Below are 20,146 nucleotides of genomic sequence, written 5' to 3'. Positions count from 1 at the left end.
CCTATTTAAACTGTGTGCTGTGTACCTCTTCCTTTGTTGGCAGATCGATTTCAACAGCTTTTAAAATTGGTAGCATAGTCTTCCATTGCATGGATGAGATAGCTTCCAACTTTTCACTATTTTATGTTGTGATATACTTTATACTGAGATATTTTAGGTCACATTATATAATTTGCCAGTCTGGTTTCTGTTAATAACTTTACTGGCAGCAGTACACCTAGATGCTAAGGTTTAAGTGTTTTGGGCCAAAGTGCCATCAACCTTGATTCTTGGTGTACATATTCTGATGAGAGGAAAGGGTAAGTTTATAGTTGGGAAGGAAGTATTGTGAACAGTTAACATAAAACAGCCTATAACTCTTAAGAAATAGAAAGTAAAACTACTTTTTAGAAACATATACATATACAAATAGAAACAAAGAATTAAATTAATAGTAACTTGTGGGGACGCTTCAGTTCCTAATTCTGTTTACATACTTGCACACAATCTAAGAGTATTTTGTCACTATAACCTGGTATCTATCATATAGGAAGATGCACATTGGTCATCTCAGCTGAATGTCATGTATTCCCTGGTCCCCTGTTTATGTGCCAAGGTCAAGAACCCTGAAGATTTTGCTACTTTTTTCTGAAAATGTCACTTAGGAACTAGTTCTTGTTAACTTTTGAAAAGTCATTTGTGTTGTCATAAATATGAAATATCAAAAATAAAAGATAGGCAGATCTGTATTGTGTAAACTCTCTCCCCTCTAACTGCAGATTTCATGTGGGAAGAAACAAATGAAACATCACAGCATACATAATGGTGGATGTTTCTGGGTGATGTGACTATGAATACTTGAAACTTTCTTCCTGCTTTTCTGTTTTTCCAGATTCTTAGAGTGAACATGTATTATATGTTATAATATTTGGGGTGTGGGAATTAAAATATGGGACAAATATTTTTAGAAGGTTTCGGATGAGAGAGGGTGGGATGGAAAGAAACCACGAATATGAGTGGGTAGTTACTTTTCCACTGAGAATGAGGCCTGCCAACCCTGAGGGAACTCTAACTCCACCCTGTACTTTTCATAGCTGGAGTTTTTGAAGTCCTTTGTGTTGGTTAGGGACTAGCATGGTTAGCACAGCTAAGTAAGTATGTAACAGATTTCTATTATTAGTTTATCTTTGCCGAGTCTCATTTGATTGACAGAGAGTTCTCCACCTAGAAAGTTCGATTTATTTTGGCAGCTCAAAGAGGATTTTTGAGAGTGCTTGTTATCTAAAAAAAGTAAGGCTGGGGAACCTGCCTTTCCCCTCCTCCCTTTAAAAAAAAACTGGGTTGGTCCTAGTGAGCATGCCTAATCTAGAGATTACTCAGCAAGCATGACCTGAGGGCTGGTTTTGTAAATGTTACCAAGCCTGTTACTTACCCAGCAGATGTTCTTGCATCGTAGTGTCCCATATTCGGGGTGAGTGGTGGAAGTAGCTGTGTGGGACGTGGATCCGTATCCTTTAGAGCTTTACCTTATGTTGTACAATAGTTTGGAAGTATTTCATAACAAAAATTTAAAGTCACATGGTGCAAAGTGGATTGAATTTTATGGGTTTTTAAAAGTCAACTATTACTATTATAAAAATTAGAGATGCTCATTGTAGGATGCTTTAAAAAATATAGTAATTACAAAAGAAAAAAATGTAACTTACTCATTTCATTTTCCGTAGGTTAACCATAGTTAACATTTTGGTTCTATTTCATTTCAGTCTTGTGAACAATTATATGTACATATATGCTCTGTGTACATTTCACTAACTATTGTGTTGTGAGCATTTCCTTGTGATACTTACGGTTTACTGTTTCTATATTGCAGTAGTGACTTCCTGAAGCTAGTTAAGTGGTATTATTTGTAGTTGGGGTGGGTGCAGCTAGCTTTTATTTTACAGTGGCTGCCTTAAGTATTAGACATCCAATAAACCCTTGAGACATATGTGTTAACTGTGATGTTGTTTGTTGCTATGTTCAGATTGATAGATCATTAATGCTGGAAGGATCCTTGATCTTGGAGTCTAGTCCTGTAATTAGAGAAATGAGAAAAATAAGCCAGAGGAGTTGCTCATTGCCCATTTTCATTAAGTTATTTAATAGTCTAAGAATATTTCTGCAGGAAGCAACTGTTACCTCTCTTTTATAGGTCAAGAAACTGGGTTAGTGAGAATTTAATCAACATTTTGAAAGAACCTGGTTGTGTTTTGTAAAAGCTTAGGTAGAGAGGAAAAAGTCAAACTGGTAGTTTAGTAGTGTAGTATTGAATTGACAGAACTTACTTATTAATTGGATTTTTCAACCAGCAGCTGATTGATTTAATGGCATGTGTGGTCACCTTTATTTCCTCACATATTTGTGCAGAAGTCGTTGATCTGCTGATAATGTCCACTTTCCTATTTGAGAAGTTAAAATAATAATTTTTTTTTGCTTTGCAGTTAAGCAAAATGGTCAGTGTTTAAGGAATTATAATTTTCAGTAGAGATTGAAGTGACTGTTGAAGTTTTGATTTTTTTAAATTGCATAGTCAATACTAACACCTTTCATTAGTTTTGAAAAGCAATAGCTTCTTTGGAGTATTTTCCAGTTTATTTGAGGAAAAATGCTGTGGCCTTATGATTCTTTTTGAAACAAAGCGACACCCTGAGAGATTAGCTCAAGAACTGAAATGGAGCTGTTGACCGTTTCCCTTTCACCTGGGGAGGGACTGGGGGAATGATTGTGGGCAACACCGAGCTTTGTCGACCCTGAAGTGTAGGCAGCTGGGGCCTGTGAACGTGGCATTGGCAGTAGTTCTCTGTCCTGAGCCTTGGAAAGTTCTCCCTGGAACCGTCGGAGGTGCTCTTAGCGAGGCCTGCTTCCTTTGTGAGCACCTATTGTGGACGCCCCCGCTGAATGGGAGGTTTGTGAGAAGTGGTTTCCCACCAGCACACAATGCTGCCTCTTGGCAATGTAAATATACATTCTGCTTGGGGTCAGGCTCACGGCGACTGGCCAGAACGCCCTTGCAAAGAAAGATTCTGTAGTTCCATTTATTTATAGTGGCCAGTGGAAAATTAATATTCTTGTTAAATCTATTTTTAAAAATAAAAGGGAGGCCTCTTATCTAACAGTGTGTGTGCTGAATGCAAATCAATTAGCTGTGGCATATTTTGATTTTGCTAATTTGTTGCTCCAGGAAATGAATGTCACCATCTTGCTAACTGTTCTGTCTATAAACTTAGGTTCTCATTTTCAGAGTTACCTTATGCCTCAAAAAACTCCTTTGGGGTTCTCTGATCAAAGACATAACAGGCTTTGGCAAAAGAAAATAAAGTAGTGACCTTAGAAAATACTAGATCAAATCATCTCCAGATTTGGGATGGGTTCGTTGAGCAGTAAATGAAGGTCTAGAGGTCAGAGCAGATAAGAGACTTTCTCGGGAATGGCAACACAAAATTACTTGTCCTTATTTCCTTGGAATCGATCATTTGCTTTGAATCCAGGCATGTGTATGATTACTTGAGAGATTGAATGGAATCGCCATCGAATGGGCCTGGATTTATTGGGGTCAGGTCCCACCCTGTCTCTTAGTGTTTGTTGACATTCCCAGCAGGGGAGTACCTGGTCCCCAACATCCATTTTCTTATCCCTCCAGCCTGCTGCTCTTCTCTCAAGATTTTACCAAATAAATTTTCCCCCATAGTGCTTTAAAGAGTGTAACATAAACTCCTGGAAAGAAAAATTCATGCTAGAATTTGGATACCTTTTCATTTGGATTCATTTGTTCTTTATTCAGACGCTGCCAGGTGAATTGTGGATGTGCAGAGTATAAAATAAAGACAGCAGTCTTTGTCTACTAGAAAGTGAATTTAAATTTTTCTTGTATTTTTACATCTAAGCTGCTTGGTGTGGAGCAGTGGTTGTCAAAGTGTGGTTTGGGGGACCCTTGGGCATTCCTGAGACCTTTTTAATGGGGTTCATGAGGTCATAACTATTAATAATCCTAAAATGTTATTTGTCTTTTTAAATCTTATGCTTCTGAGTTCTTCAGTAGTATTAACTGAAAAATGTTTTGTGTCTTTAATGCTTTCGCATGAGGAGAAATATGAAAATTGACTTGGAAACACACATTTTGTATTAGAATTGAAATTTTAAACTATTTTTCTGGGAAGATTTTAAAGTCTGTTAGTGAACTCCTTAAGTATAGAATTTGAATGATTTCAGCACAAAAGAGTGTCTTGCACAGAGCAGAACCTAAAGAAGTATTTATTAAATAAATGAAGGCAACCCCCTTACATTTTTTAACAAATTATATTAGTGTAATTAGTGATGTCATCATTATTCATAGGGAGTGTTTAAAATATAGGCAAGTACCATGCTTTGAAACATTTAGATTCATCTATTTGCATATAAGGCATTATACACTAACTATCATTTCATCTATTAAGAGAAATCTCCTTGGTGCTCTGTGGTACGTGACAGGCTTTTTCTTTAATGGAAAGAAAATGTTTTTTTCCGAAGAATTCCACATTTTTGTATTTTCAAAAATATTAGTCTGGATTAAAGTGTTTGCTCATGTTAAATTTTTATTGTAATGGACTAAAATCTGAAGTAGTAAATAGATGTTCCCTTTCATGTGTCTTTGCACCTGCTAATTTGTTTCTTCGTGAGTGTTGTTACTTCATGCGAATTTTCTGTTTCAGTACCTTATGCATTCTAAGGAACACCTGGTATTTGCTTTGTGTTCAGTCATATTAGGTGAAATACAGAACTGCTTATGAGAATGTCATCAGTTGTAGTGATGCTTTAAGAAATAACTTGTTTTAAAAAACTTGCTTTTAAACTGATCTTCAGTGTATCATATACTGTTCTCATTGATTTCTCCACCCTCCCCCACATAGGGGTAGAGGAAAGACTCAGATTTTTTTGGAAAAAAATATTTGAACCAACATCTGAAATGACTAATGGAATGTCAGAAATCTTTGAAATACATATTAAGTATAACTGAATAAAACATCATTGATGCTTCCACTGTGCTGAAGTTAACAGCTTCCGAGCTCTTCCTTGTAATAAGTGTTTTATAACATCTATTCAATTCAACAAAACTGAATTTGTTGAGTAAACACGATTGAATTCTATATGGACTGATTAAAGAAACCATTTTAGTATCCTACTGACAAATCAGAAATGAAGATTGAGGAAGGGAGTGTGCTTTGAAGACAAATTCATCTTACGGAACACTTAAGACTAGAAAAGATGCCACAGCTGGGAAGCCAAATTTAGACATTGGTGCTTATCTCAGATGAAAGGTTTCTTAGAGCACGGAGGTCTGTTGACTGGTTTTGTCAGAAGTGTCCAACATGGACTTGGGTTATAGAATATAACATTTCAGTGTAATGCTATTTAATCTCACGCTTTTGTTTCCTAGAATCCACCAATTCTGGTACAGTCCCTGGCACATGATCATGCCCAATAAACATTTGTTAAAAGAATGGATGATTATCTTTGGTCATGTCCTTTTGTTTGATGCTATTTTAGAAGGTTCATTTCAGCTTAAGTCCTTCTTTTGGGATACTGAAAATAATAGAGTCTTGAAACCCTTTGTACCAAGACACCTTGTTCTGAGTCTCTCATCAGTAACTTGCTTAGCTGCCCTCCTCTGTGAAGTACTTTGGCTTTTGTGTTTAATCATGGCGCAGCTCAGTGCAAATCACCATGGAGGATATAATGTTAGTAGTTTATAGTTTGGTTTCTGCTGGTTTCTTTTTCTCCCTCATTTTTAACCATCTGGACTACATGATAATACAGTAGTCTTGCTTAACCTTCCCTAAGCAGCTTTAAAAAATGTTTTAAAAATCATTAAATTTGTATGTTGGTAAGGATACACCAAAAACTCACAGTTGTTGCCTCTGCGTACAGGGAACTGGGGACTGGATAGGAGAGAAATGTACTTTAGCTGTCTTTGAAAGTTATCTTTTGAATTTTGTACTATGTGCTTGTTTTATCTAATTTTTAAAATTCACTAACCTATGAATTTTTCATCAGCCTTTCCACTTCTATGTTTTGTTGCCAGATTCTTAGATGTTATAATCAGTTCCTTCAGAGAGCATTGACTTTTTTTTTTTTAAATGGAGGTGCTGCCGAAGAATAGGTTCTTGCCTCGCGCAGGAAAGAATTCAAGAGCAAGGCATAGTAAAGTGAAAGCAAGTTTATTTAGAGAGATGCACACTCCATAGACAGAGAGCATGGGCAGTCTCCGAAGGCAAGAGAGAGCTACCACAAGGTGCAGAGTTGTTAGATTTTATGGGCTTGGTAACTTTATATGCTAACAAGTAGGAGATCATTCCAACTGCTTTGGGAAAGGAGCAGGGATTTCCAGGAACTGGGCCCTCACCCACCTTTTGACCTTTTATGGTCAGCCTCGGAACTGTCACGGCACCCGTGGATGTGCCATGAGGCTCAAGGTCTACTGAAAATTGAATCTTCTGCCATCTTGGTTCTAACCAGTTTGTCCTGTCCTCAATTGCTGTGTCATTCCTTCAGTGGTTGTGCCCTTTCCTCCTGTCTCAGAGGTCCTGGGGATTGAACCCAGGACCTTGTGTATGCTAAGCAGTTACTTGATTTGGCAACACATTCCTCCTCCCCTCACCCCCCAAATAAAGGGTGTTATGCATGGCTGTTAAGTACACAAGTAGTTGCACAAATGTGAATTTAATTCACAGTAGATCTCTTAAGACAGAGTAATAAAATGCATTTTGGATTTCAGTAGAGGGGAATCTAGCAGTTGGCTTAAAACACCCACATTGCAGATGAAGAAACTGAGACCCAGAGGGCCTGTTGCAGGCCCATTTTGAGCCATAACCCTGACCAGCAGCAGGACAAAGTGCTGTGGGGCTTCCAGGCAGGTGGCAGTGCCCGAGGGCTGGGTGAGAGGTGAGCTGCTCTTGCTAGGAAGGTGAACATGTCTTCTGACTCCCCATCTCATCTCTCTGCCTCTGGCCCGAGCTGCTTGGAGGTAAATTGGTTCGGAGGTGGAAAGGCTTAGAGCTGGAGGGGGGCTTTAGGAGTGACTTTTCCCATTCTTGGACTGCAGTTTTCTAGACTTTCTCTCAACTTCCTATAGAAAAAGATCTAAGGAAACAACCACACAATTCGAAATCTCACTGAAAATAAATATTTTCAGGTATTCTCATCTTTGGATAAAGTATGTGACAAAGCTAGCTAGCTTGTGTATGTGTGAAAATAAGGGCTCACAGCTTTGGAATGTTTCTTTGTAGATGCTAGACTGCCATCCTTGGGACCTGAGAGAGGGGTGTGAGATCTGTTGTGCTGTGTGTACCCAGAGTCTAGGTGTTCTAATAAAAATGTCTGTGTCTGCTGACTTCTTTACATATTGTTTAAAAACAACGAACAGAGCAAATGGACCTTTGGTTGGTAAACTTGTAGTTGGGCCCCCTTTCCTTTTTAGTTAATATTTGCAGAACTGAGCTGTTTACATGTGGATGTGGATCTGAGGTCCAGAGATTGTGTCTGTACAGTGATGTAATTTTTTTCCTTTAGTTTTTGTTTCCTTAAAAATTTGGGTTACATTAATGGGGCTGCAGAAGCAACCAGTCTCTGTATATTCATGGAAAATTATAAAAGCAGCCTCAGATTACATATAATCCTTGGATATATAGTTTTTCTTTTTTTCTTCTTAGAAAATTGTGCCTTCCAGATCTGGTAGTCTGGAATTCAGGCATGACTATGCTTTGCCAAGTTTAAAAAAAAAATCTATTTATTCTTGAAGGCAGGGCCTGTACGTTGGACTACCTGGCATCCTCCTTGGTCTCTGGAGCACAGTGGAAGTTCTTTTATTTTGTTACTTGAAACATTTATTGTTATTTGTTTTAATCTGTGGCAGCAGTGGTGGTGGTGTTTTTAGTCTAAACCCCATTTCACAGGATTTCTCTGAGGATTTAAACGTTGCCACTTAATTCTCCTGTGTTTATAACTGGATGCAAAAAGCAAGAATGTTTTTAAGCTTAAGAACTTTTTCAGACAACTGTGATTTAACTTCACTAATGAACCCGTATCAGACAAGAAGACAAATTCCAGACTGTTTGTGCCTCAACCAACCAGCTGGGTGCATACCTCCAGGTACTGCTCATGTCTCAAGAGGTTTTTCTGCATGAACAGTTATCACCACTCCTTCTTTCATTCAAGTGGCAAGCCGTGGCAAGAGCCTTTCTTCCACAGCTGTGCAGAGCTCAGCTGTAAAATTAGATTTCATTGGCATAAAAACACAGTGATTACTATCCCTATTTAGTCAATACATTTTTTTTTAACATTTTACTTAGATTCTTCCTTTCATGCAGAAGGCTCAGATTATACTCATGTAAAAGAGAGAAATTAACAGGTTTTTAGAGTTTGAGTAAACCTTTTTAGACTTGCGTAAACCTCCTTTTAGATTTCATTTAATCTGTATGAAGTAAACACAGTAGGCAATGTTATTTTGAAACATAGTCGGTTAAGAGCAAAAAGGAACCTTAAAGGTGAATCTATAATCTTGTCATTTTGTAAAAGAAGAAATTAATTGCCCAAATTCAGAGCTAATTATTGCCAACCCTCAAATTAGAACTCATGTTTTCCAGAACTCAGTTTGGGGTCTCTCTGGTACTTTCTTACTTTAATATACTGGTCCTTTGAACAGTTTTTAGTGAAGGGGCTGTGAACAGTTCTAATAAAAATCCTTAGTTTCTCTCCGTATCCTTTTCAGGGCACAATTTCATTTGATTTTAGAAAAAGTAAAGGAGAGTGTTTGCTTGTACAAGTACCTTTCCTCATGGTTGCCCAGAGTGTGCAGGAGAGAGGGTACAAGGAGAAGCACTAAAACCACCCCAGCCTTCTCCTGTCCAATGGCAGTGCCCCACATCAGGTTTCATGGCCATGTGCTCATTCCGCATGGTCAGAGCCAGCGCTGCGGCCACTGGCTTAGTGTTACCAGAAGGGAAAGAAAAGCCCTGCTTTTATAGCAGCAGGGACGTGATAAAAACAATCTGATGTGTGTTGATGGATGAGCAGAGTTTTCTCAATTTCAGAGGTAAAGGAGGTTGCACAGTGTTTCTATTTTGTTTTAATCATTTTTTTCTTTCTATTGATGCTGTTGGTGTTTCCATAGTAACTATCAGAAAGCTGTTTCTAGTTTTGCCCAGAAGGCTAGAAATGTTTTGAGAGTTTCTAGGTCTTGAAATATCAGTCGAGGGGTTTACCTTTCAAAACCAGAATGAAGCAGGGAGGTAAGAGGTTTTTCTGATGAGGAAAATAAAATAGCAAATGATACTTTCTTTGATAATCTCATTAGTTGTAGGAATATGTATAAATAACTTTTTAAAAGCTTGTTTTCTTTTTTCTTCTCTCCTTTCTCAACATTTCTCTCTTTCCCTTCCTCCTCCCTCCCTCTTTGTCTTTCTAAATCTTGCTGATAAAGTTCAGAATGGTAGACCACACATTTGGAAGTGGTCAGTCCTAGTGACTGAGGGCATACGCACACCTAACAGCCACCTGTATGAGAAGGAAGTCCATGAAAGCAGTTTTTCTTTGTTTCTTTTTTCTATGCTATATGATTCTCTGCCAAATTTTGACTTTTTAAGATTTTTCTTTTTTACTCTAGTCGTGGCATAAACAAGTGTAAATCAACTGCACAAATGTTTGTCATAATTTAAGTTTTAGTAGGTGTAGGTTTTATATTGGAGGCCATTTGAAAACTTGTAACACTCATAAAACATTAGCTAGCTGATAATTGTATTGTATTAAAAGAGACAGCAATTTCTTAGTAACCTCTCAAATCCATCTGGCCCAAACACATCACAGCAAGACAAAAGCTCCTGGGTTTTTTTGGTTTGTTTTTTTGTGATTCAGTGTTTATCTTTTTTTCATTTTGACTACTGATGAGTTTTTTCTTGCCTTAGTGAATTAGGAAAATTTTCTTGTCTTTATTACTATTTAAAAAAAATGGCTGGAACGTTTCTGATATGTTTGGGATAATTTTCTGAAACCTGGTCCACAATAGATTTTTACTATTAGAAATCATTTAGCCTTTTCAGTAGAGAAGGCACTTTTCTTGCAGTATGAATCAAGCTCTGATTTTACTAATGTGCCCATGAGAATATTTTTCTCAGACTGCAGAACAATCATGTAGCAAGCAAAATGTTTACATGCTGTTTAGATTACTTGATGGTGATTGGTTAATGTATATTTTATTGGAAAAGATACAAGCTTTATGGAATCACAACTTTAGTGGTATGAATTCTGAAAATGATTATTATTTGATTATTTACTTACTTAGTTGCTTTATAGGTCTCTATAATTGATGGGTTTCTATCCATATCCCATTCATCCAAAAACTTATTTTGTTTCTGAAAGTGCATTTGAATTGCAGGATGAAAACAGAAAGTTAAAACTGATAATGTGCCTTTTTTTTTAATTGAGGTATAACTGACACACATTTATTGGTTCTCATACTGCATTTACTTTTTTACATACTTCCATGGGATAGTTTAGAAGTCAGTCAAAAGCTTCATCAGAGTATAGATGAAGTGAGCCTGGGGGCCTGCCCCAGCGCTGGCCTGAGGTTTAACTGAGGAAGTCCATCTCTTTTCACCCAGCCGGGCCACCTCATTTGGCTCTGATGGTTATACTTTGTTCCTTTTGGTGCTGTTAGTTTCTTTTTCTCTTGTCATCTGAAACTAATTTGTGTACTGTACTGCTAACTCACATCTTGAATTAATGTAAGGAAATTTGGGTCATCGGCCCATGGAGTGAAGACCAGGACATTTTGTTACTAATTTGAAGGCCGGGTCCACAGACTTAAAACTCTCCCAGCAGTGATTAAGGCTTTGGTTTTTTCAAGTTAGAAATTCTTCCTAGTATATAATTGCTTTCTCTGACCTTTGGAAATGGATCTGTGGTTCTCTCCTGAGAAACAGGATATTTATGAAATTGGCCAGTATGTTTCTTGGTATAGGCTGGGCCAAAATACTATGGAAAACCCTTTTAGACTTGGAGTAGGGAAGCAAAATAAGAGGAAAAAGTAATAATCTACTTGCCTAGAGTCATGTAAAAACTGAAGACCCTTTGTAATATTCTTTTAAAATAAGATGTTCTGTAAAAGCTTTGCGGGCATGTTTGGGTGGAATTAAATGTCTTACTAACAGTGAGGATCTGTTCGTTTTGTTATTCAGAGTGCCTAGCCCCCTCCCCTGCATTAGTGTAGAAGTTCTTTAGTAATGCTGGGCTTGCTAGCAGGTAATGAAGGTAACAAACGAGTTGCTCTCAGGAGAGAGGGAAGTTAACCACAAGTGCTCACTGTGGCACCCCTTCCCTGTCGATCAGAAGAACAGAGCTGACTGGGCATGAAGCACTTGTGGTTTTAGTGTTAGGATGTGTGGTTAGGGGGAGAGGTTGTGAGGGCCTGTGGTTGTCACCAAATTCTTTGAAATGGAAGTATGGGTAAGAATAAAAAGAATAGGGGTGAAACCTTGGCGCTCCACGTGAGAAAAAAGTTTAGAGGATTCGAAAAAAGCATTGTAGTAGAGATCATCTGTTTTCCATTGGTTTATTTGGATTAGTTTTCGCAGCATATTTATTCTCTATTTGTAAAGGGTAGTGGTCTAAAGAATGGATTCATTGCAAGAACTCTGTTGTGTGTGAGAGGGATGGTGTGGATGTAGTACAGCCTTGAATAAAATGCATGAGTTCTGTGATAGCTTTGGCCCCGTCAGATACACATCTGTCTCGGGGAGAAGTAACCCAGACTGGGATAATGAGGATTTTGTCAGGGTGATTTCTCATGAGACTTTCTGACTGAAACGAGAAACAGTTCCAGCCCAGCTATCCAGAGATAACACATCTGGCCTGCTCAGCTTCCCTCCCAGCTGATAATCAGCAAGTGGCCAGGGAAGATGGTACAGAGGCCCCAGAGGCTGCTCCTCTGTGTGTGTATATAGTAATCTGGCTTCCCAGCCCAAGGAAGATGTAAGACAGCAAATTCAGGATTTGGTGCTCAGATTTGAGGGGGTGTGGTTTTTGATATGGCCTAATGAGGAGTGGAGAAGAAAACATAGAAATTAAACTCAAAGGAACAGTGAATTTCTCAAATACGTAAGGTCAAAATGCTGCAGTAATTCCCTAGTACATCACTTTGTGACTAAACACAGTATTGTTTAGTAGTGACACAGTAATGACCCTACGCCCCTATGAAAAAATTAAGTTATGGCCTGCCTGCTCTATAATGCAGTGGAAAAATGTGTACTTTCCACCCACAGGCATTATAAATAAAATCTTTGATCCTTAAAGTTAACTGTTTGCATAGTAAGCTTTCCACATTCATTGCTTCATCCTTTTAATTTCATTTTAAAAGTTCCATCGGCTTTCTTAGGCATGTCACATTCTCCAGGTCTCCCCAGAGCAGTGGGGCTGAGGCGTACCTGTTTAAGTTGAGTACACGTGTAATTTTGTGTGGGTTACCAGCCAAAACAGGAGACTCACTTTTGGGAAGCTGTCACCATTAAATGATTGATTCATGGCAAGCCTTCCCAAGTCTCTTGGCCCAACTTAACCTTCTTTAACTGTCAGTAGTTAGGGGCTGAGTGGTTTTCCCAATTTACAACCTGATCATTTGACTTCCCATTTGTAGTTGGAAAAGTCATTACTCTCCCTCTCAACCTCCTCCATCACTAGAGATTAACCCAAAATATGGTAATAGCCATAGTACATACTTCTTTGTATCCTAAACTATGTTTTGCATCTACGGTTTTCATTCTTTTGTAATACTTCCTGCCTTTTCTCTTGTCCTTTTTGTAGTCCACGGCACTAAATTCTTCCTGTTCTATGATAATTTAAGGACGGGTTGGCAGGCAGTTGCCTTGTTAAATAGCTGTGCGTTATTTTGGCTAGAGATAATTGATTGCTCTTTCTGTATGTCCGTTGCATTCCAGGCAAATAGATGTATCCTATGTATGTACATGGAGTGTAGAAAGGGATATTTAAACATTGTTGGCTGCGTGAATCACCCATCTAGATCAGTCTCTTACCTTGCATTCCAGTCAGGATGAAGTCTAGTTTACCTTTGGTGAAACTCTTAGGGATTAGAAGGTAGGCCTTGGATTTTAGCAAGATGGTGGCCTACGGAAAGAGGATGAACAACTTCGGTTATGAGAAGTGAGATTCTGTGGCAGGGTTGACTTTGTTCATTCTTCCATTTTTCTCCGTGATTAAAAGTGGTTGAGTTGAAACACCAGGAGTGTATGATGTTCATAAATCTCCACTGTATGCTGTCTAAGGAGTGACTGTACATACAGTTCACTTTTTAATGTGCAGTTCCCCCCATCTTCACCTCCCTTGCTCCCCTCCCGTTAATCTGCAGCAACCACAGCACATCTGTGAGATGGATAATCCATCAGCTAGTAGTAAAAATACAGGATTCAGGCATCTTTTTCTGTATAGAATAGCTGCATTACTCAAGTTGCCTTTACAGTTTTCAGAAGCAAATGAAATGATCTCTTTGTGCCAGTGGATTTGGCTTCTTTGGGGTTTTTGCTACTACATACAGGCCCCATGCTATCTCATCCTACACCCGTGAGACGTTTGTGGACCAGGGGTCTGTCCTTTTATCCCACACTTGGAATTGGGGTTTAACTCTACAATTTGGACTTGACACCTGTGCTTAAGAGTGCTACCTAGCCGGGCTGGATTGCTGTTTTGTTGATCGCAAGTCCTGTTGTTTACTAGTTGTTTACTACGCTGCCAACCAGAGGTTTCTTAAATTGGGATTGTCAGTGTTAGACATAATGTTGGTGTTGAGACATTCTTTGGCATTAGGGACGGGCAACCAGGGGTGCCTGAATTTTATACAAGATCGCAGTTATATCCTCCTGCCAGTACCTGTGTGTGTCTCCCCCCGCTGACCCTGAAACAACAAAAAATAGAAACAAAATAGCACTGTTAACTGGATTTGAGTCTCAGACCCCAATATCGAAAACTTCAGTTAGCTGACTTGGACCACATGGGACTTAAATAGCTTCAGCCCAGAGCAGGTCCTAAGGACCTTCATCCTTCTTCCCCCTCAGCCCCTGAGTCCCCTAAACCTGTGTCATTATTTACTACTCTGTCCTGATGGAAGGACCTAGAGGCAGGCCCTGGAAAATCAGTTTACTCTTCTGATTTTTTGGGTGAAAAAAGAGAGAGCAGGTTCCATCTTTATGCTTGTCTGTGACATCACCAGGACCATTCCATATGGGAGAAGACTTCAGTGCTCACTACTTCGGCAGAGGAGAGGGGGGAGGACAGAGCCATATCTCCATAAGCTCACCAACAAGCGTCTTGTAACTCTTTAGGGAAGAGAGAGGACAAGGTGGATGTGAGCACAGGAGTGCTTGTTTCCCACTGGATGCTTTATCCTCAGACCCCTAATGTAAATTACTGCCCTGTTTATCCAACCTGCAGTGTTGAAGAAATATTAAATAAAGCATTACACTTAGGAAATAGACCTGTGTAATATCATGAGTGTGAGGGAAAGTAGCCATTCTTTTCTCATGCACTATAGGATTAAGTATATTAGAAGTAGAGTTGAGATGGACATTAGTACCCATTAGTAGTGCTGCTCAGAATCAATCAGCGATGTCATGATAGTGTCAGTGGAAGTTATCTTCGTTAATTTTATTGTGGAAGAATCTTTCCTACATTAGGATAAACTATTGGCCTTGGGTTTTGTACTTTTATTTGTTTAGGAACTGAATAATTGCCTCATAAAACAGCATGATGGTACTGTTAACACTGAATTATAAGACCTGTTATTATAGAATGTACTTCCCTCTTAGGGACAAGACTTCATTGTCTCATGCTTAAAATAATTAATTTCTTCAAATGAGGTTATAATGAATAGTGTAAAATTTTACCTATTTACAATGAAAAAGTTTACAATCTCTTGGGCGGCTTTTGATACTTCCAGGGAAGGAGTTTCTTTTGGATGGGATTGGTGGAAGGGAGATATGTTTAATGTTTAGAATGGAGGTGTTTGAGAATGAGAAGAAATAATTTATTTCTGTCACACCTGAGACAAATTAGAGATAATTATTGAAGGATTTGCCCCACTGTTTTGCCTGATTTGGGTACTGAGTATTAAAGGATTCATTTACCAAATACTCTTGAATTTGAAAGTATTCAAATTTTTTTTTGAATGGGGGACTTTTTTATGAATGAGAAAAAAATTTAAATGACCTGTATGGCAGTTTATTTCTGAACTGACTTAAAATAATGTGTGTGTGTGTGTGTGTGTGTGTGTGTGTGTGTGTGTGTTTATTCTTTGTCCATGCTGTTAAACTTTTTGTGGCAAAAATTTTAGGTGTAAGTGAAGGATCCATGTATGCTTCTTAAAGAACAGATTATAACTCTAAATAAGAATTTATTGTTATTTTCCTGATGTTTCATTGAAAAGCTAGATATTCGTGGCAAGTACTGTTAAGGAGTGAAAGTGGTCTTGGTGTTGTTTTAAATACTTAAATGAAAATCATTTGTTATGTGGAAACAATGGAATCTGTGTTTCAGCCTTGTTCTGTACAAGGTGTCGTGTACTGTCAGATGCAGGAAAGCTCAAGATATACACAAGGGATAAAGATGTAAATGTGCAACAGGTTAAATTCAATTCAAGGAAATGATGGGAGAGAGATATTTAGAATATGATTAATTACCAAATTAATGGCAAGATCAGAAATTGCAGCAGTTGCAGTGTAGGTAGTTAACCTTTGTGTATTTGGTTGGATTAACTGCTTATGAACAGTATTTGGAGCCTAATAAAAAAGATAAACTGTTCTTATAGGTCATTCTCTTTGGCCTTATTTTCTATGATTACCTTAAAGATAATGATAACAAACACTGGCCGCTGACCAGTATTCGTTTGACACTTTCACCTCCTCAAAATGCCACCTCATTTTATTCTCAGAAGGATTCTTGCGGTTAGCGGAGTTACTATTATTCATGCTTTTAAAATTTAACATTTTTAACATAATGAATAATAGTGTAAACATATATTCATATGTTTTTAAAATTTATAAGTAAATGACAGAGCTGAGGCACTGGACATTGAGTTCAGTTGGCCACTTGGAGACTCAGGTCTGTGGTCTCCTGGTTCAGGCTATTTCCTTGCCTTCGCTTCACCCCTTTTAGGGGCCTAACACAATAACACAAATGGAAGAATTTGAGTTTCAGCTGACCTCATGACAGTTCACTTAAATTGTTGACTTGTTACAGGTGAATTTTGGGGGTTCTGAGTCCTTTTTAAAAAAATGGTGATTTTTCTTTCAGGAAGCCAGTTGAGGGAAATTCTCCATGAATGTACGTCACAATGATGATGACCGACCAGATCCCTCTGGAACTGCCACCGTTGCTGAATGGAGAGGTAGCCATGATGCCTCACTTGGTGAATGGAGATGCAGCTCAGCAGGTCGGTGCAGCAGGAGGGGAATTTAAGTCAGATTGTCTAAGGGAGAAACATAAGCCCAGAAGTTGTTTTATTTTGTGATTCACAGATCTGTGATTTTGAACCTTTATAGTTTGCTAGATGTAAGGGTTTTCATCGTAGAATAACTGTATAATTTTTAAGACTATCAGAAATTACAGTTTTTGAGAAAGCAAATCTTATCTAATCCAGTTAGTATTCTTGAAACATCAAAAAAAGAAAAAGTCTGGGTTTTAAAGTGAATCATTTTGAAAATATGTACAAGTCTTTGGGGAAAAAACCTGCCATTTGCTCATGTTAGACACTGTGCTTAACTGGCTTGCCTGGTTGGCCAGAGCAGGATGCCCAGAGGGTAGGTTGGGTTTTGATCTCACACAGTGGGTGACCCCCAACAAGAGATGCACATGTATGTGTAAACCCCCCCGGCTGCTGGAGCAGTCTTTCCAAGTGTAGGGCCTGCTGCTCAGGAAATGATGATACTTACTTTCCATAAACCTCTTTTGTCACTAGTTACTTAACATTACAGAGTAGAAAAGTTATTCCTGAGGTCGTTCCTGTAGCACGTGGGAAAAAATTTAAGCGGTAAGTAAGACTTTAAAAATTATTAGAGATGGAAGTATTGTCTCTGATAACATTATTTACATATTTTAATTGACTACTGAAACTGGGTTCCCTCAGTCTTGTACTAAATAAATGTCATTTTTATGAAAAGTAGAATTGGGAACAGTTGCTTGAAAAATATATACCCAAAATATATTAATAATTCAGATGAGTTAATTGGCCACTTACTTGAAATTAGTACATTGCCCCCCTACCCCAGTCATACATTAACATTCTTTGTCCATCACAGTACATTAATACATTGTGTATCCCTCTGTTGGATCATACTTTGTGGCTTATATATAATTTATTATTATTTATAATTATATATATATTACTTTCTCCTGCATTAGACTGTAAACTTCTTAAGAACAAAGAACATCTAATAGGTGCTTAATAAATATTTATCAGTTGAATAAACTTCCCTTTCTGCCACTGGTACGGGTATCTCCCTTCCTGACTCCTGATTCTCTCTCTTGGCTCATTTCCACCAACCTATCGTAGTGTCTTTTACCTTAAGCACATAAATAACTACACCTCTCGCCCACCCAACTAAACCAGACCCCCTTCCTTGACTCCATGTTTCCCTCCTGTTACCACGTCATACTCTGCTCCCCTTTACAGCAGTAATTCTCTAAACAGAGCCTCTGCTTCCTTACCTCCGTTCCTCTCCAGCTCCGGAGGCTCCACTTGCTTCTTCTCATCTTTGTGTTCCAGTCTGTCACCAGGTCCGGTCGACCTTCTCTCAGGAACACTGCTGAAACCACGCTTTGCCGCGTCCACTGCATTTCCACAACAGCTCTCCCCAGGGTAGGACAGCCCTTCTCCCTGGTCTCACTGCTCTTACTTTCGCCTCACCAGAGAGCATTTGCCACACAGCAGTCTGCTCTTCTGGAAACATAAATGCATCATATCGCTGTCCTGCTTGCACCTGAGATAAAACCCAAGCGTAGTCCGTGCTTTGTCCTTGCCTCTTGTCGTCCTTCTCCCACTCTGCGCCCGCCACTCACGGGAAGGTCTCAGTAGTGCCGTGGCTGGTTTCAAGAGGCGGTGTTGGATCTCCTTTCTTTTCACTGATTAAAAGATTAAGAAGCGCAAGATATTTAAATATGACTAAACTCGGAAAGCTGCTAAAGGGCTCTCAAATGTTGTCACCGGATTCCAGTTTACACACGTCCCTAGGAGACCTGGGCCACCCGTCCCTGTTGTTGTGCACCATTCCTGTGTGTTGATGGTTTTTCCCTCATTTCTGTAATTCACTTTGCATAAATTGGCCTTTTGTAGTTTGTAAGCCAACATACAGAGCCCTTGGGATTTTCCAATTTTCTCTTCAGAAGTAAACTGTTTTGTACCCAGAAATGAGCAAAGACTGAAAAGTTGGGACCGCCTCAGAAGGCCACGTGGTGTTTTCTACTCTGTGTATCTACCTCAGCTCTTAAGTAGAACCTGTTTAATAATTTTGGTAAATAAAACCACATTTTATGTTCATCCAAGAAGCTTTCTGTAAAGCCAAGAAGTGGGAACATTTCTTAATTAGTCTTTTGTAAACAGTCACAAATATCAAGCTCTCTCAGATGGGGAGGGCACTGACTCTAGAAAAATGCCATCGGGAGGAAGTGTTCCGGTCTTTCTAATGAGTGAGTGTGTTTGACTGTGCTGGGAGCCTGGACATCCATAGGCTGTGTGAGCCCAGCTGCTGACTAGCAGGGACCCTGAACTTCCCAGGAACGGGGCGCAGTTGTTGAGTGGGCAGAGTGTTTGAAACACCCCTCTCAGCAGGAGCGGCCCGAGGTTTATCTTGCCTTGGTGCTGCCTCTGTGTCCCTGAGCTCGGTCTACGCAGTGGCCCGTGTGCTGCTGGTTTTCTGTCTCTCTCTGCCCCCCGAGTCCCCATTCTGTGTCTCCCTCACTCCCTCAAGCCTTCCCTCTTTCCTTTGGGCCCTCACATTTGGCTTTGGCTGAGCTGCGTCTGGTAGAGTCCTCAGGGCCTGTGTGTGGAGCCTGGGCTAAGGCACAAGGGGAAGGCAGGCCCGAAGAGCAAGCAAATACAGAAATGATGGAGAAATACCAGGGAGGAAGTAGGGGAAGGGGAGAGCCAGTTGTGGGGGGTGGTCACCGAGAAGAATAGGAAATGAAAGTGAGGATCCAAGACAGGACCCGAGAGGCTGGGACGGCATGAGTTCTGAGTGCTTGCCTGGGGCATCTGCCCGTGTTGACTGCTTGCTCCTAAGAGCACACGCAGTGTGGTGCTCAGGTGGGTTTGTGTGAAAGGATCGGGACACAGGGCACACAACAGAGAAAATTATCTATGCTGATGTTTTCTGAGGTTTTATTGTGCTGTCCCTGTGAGGCAGTACTTTTTCATCTTAACAAGGACCATTCGGAGGCACAGGGCTGACTTCAGTGATGGACATTGCAGGCACCGTCCGACAGACCCCAGGGTGACATTTTAAGGGAGAGGCACCTGCACCTCCCAAATTATACCACTGTAAGGAGCCAACCACTGGCCACTGGCCCTGCCTCTCCATTTCTGTTAGGAGTGTATATGGTGAAGCTTACCTTGTAAGTGTTTACAGTGTTCTTAATACTTTGCAGCTGTGTGGAGGACATTCTAAACATTTCTTTATATGCAAAAGAACCACCACAGTTATGAGAAAGCTCTTCAGTCCCCACAGCCCTCCTCCTCCTGATTTCTGTCCTGATGGTTTCTGGATTTAATTAAGATGAGTCCTTGGCAAGATTCTCTGCTCTGTGCTGGCTCTCTAAAAAAGAGATGCTGTTAATTTTCATTATCTGAAGTCATGTTAAGTTGGAAACCATGTTTTGTTATTTTATGTAGGTAGCAGGAAAAGGATGATTCTATTCTTAAAATGAAAAGCCATTCTCATTATGAGTGATGATTTCAAAAAGTATTTATCAACTAAGAGATGAGCAAGAACAACAATAATAAATACCCAAGATGGACAGAAGGAACTTCACGGATTTCCTTATTTAAGAGATTTATTGAGATACAATCCACAGCCTATGTAATTTACTTATTTAAAGTGTA

General features: G+C 39.4%; 1 protein-coding gene across 4 annotated transcripts in view; it reads left to right on the top strand.

Moving 5' to 3' along the window:
- Nucleotides 1-20,146, top strand: part of FNDC3B (fibronectin type III domain containing 3B) — a 295,396-nt gene that overhangs the window by 48,763 nt on the left and 226,487 nt on the right. For all 4 annotated transcript variants that reach the window (XM_032484331.1, XM_032484312.1, XM_032484336.1 and 1 more), the window contains exon 2: nt 16,345-16,483. In XM_032484331.1, the coding sequence (XP_032340222.1) occupies nt 16,369-16,483 (115 nt within the window). In that variant the 5' untranslated portion in view covers nt 16,345-16,368. The remainder of the gene's footprint in view (nt 1-16,344; nt 16,484-20,146) is intronic.

Source organism: Camelus ferus, chromosome 1, assembly GCF_009834535.1.
Source record: "Camelus ferus isolate YT-003-E chromosome 1, BCGSAC_Cfer_1.0, whole genome shotgun sequence".
NCBI lineage: Eukaryota > Metazoa > Chordata > Mammalia > Artiodactyla > Camelidae > Camelus > Camelus ferus.
Note: the sequence above shows the minus strand (reverse complement) of the source record. Positions and strands in the feature narration are given on the sequence as shown.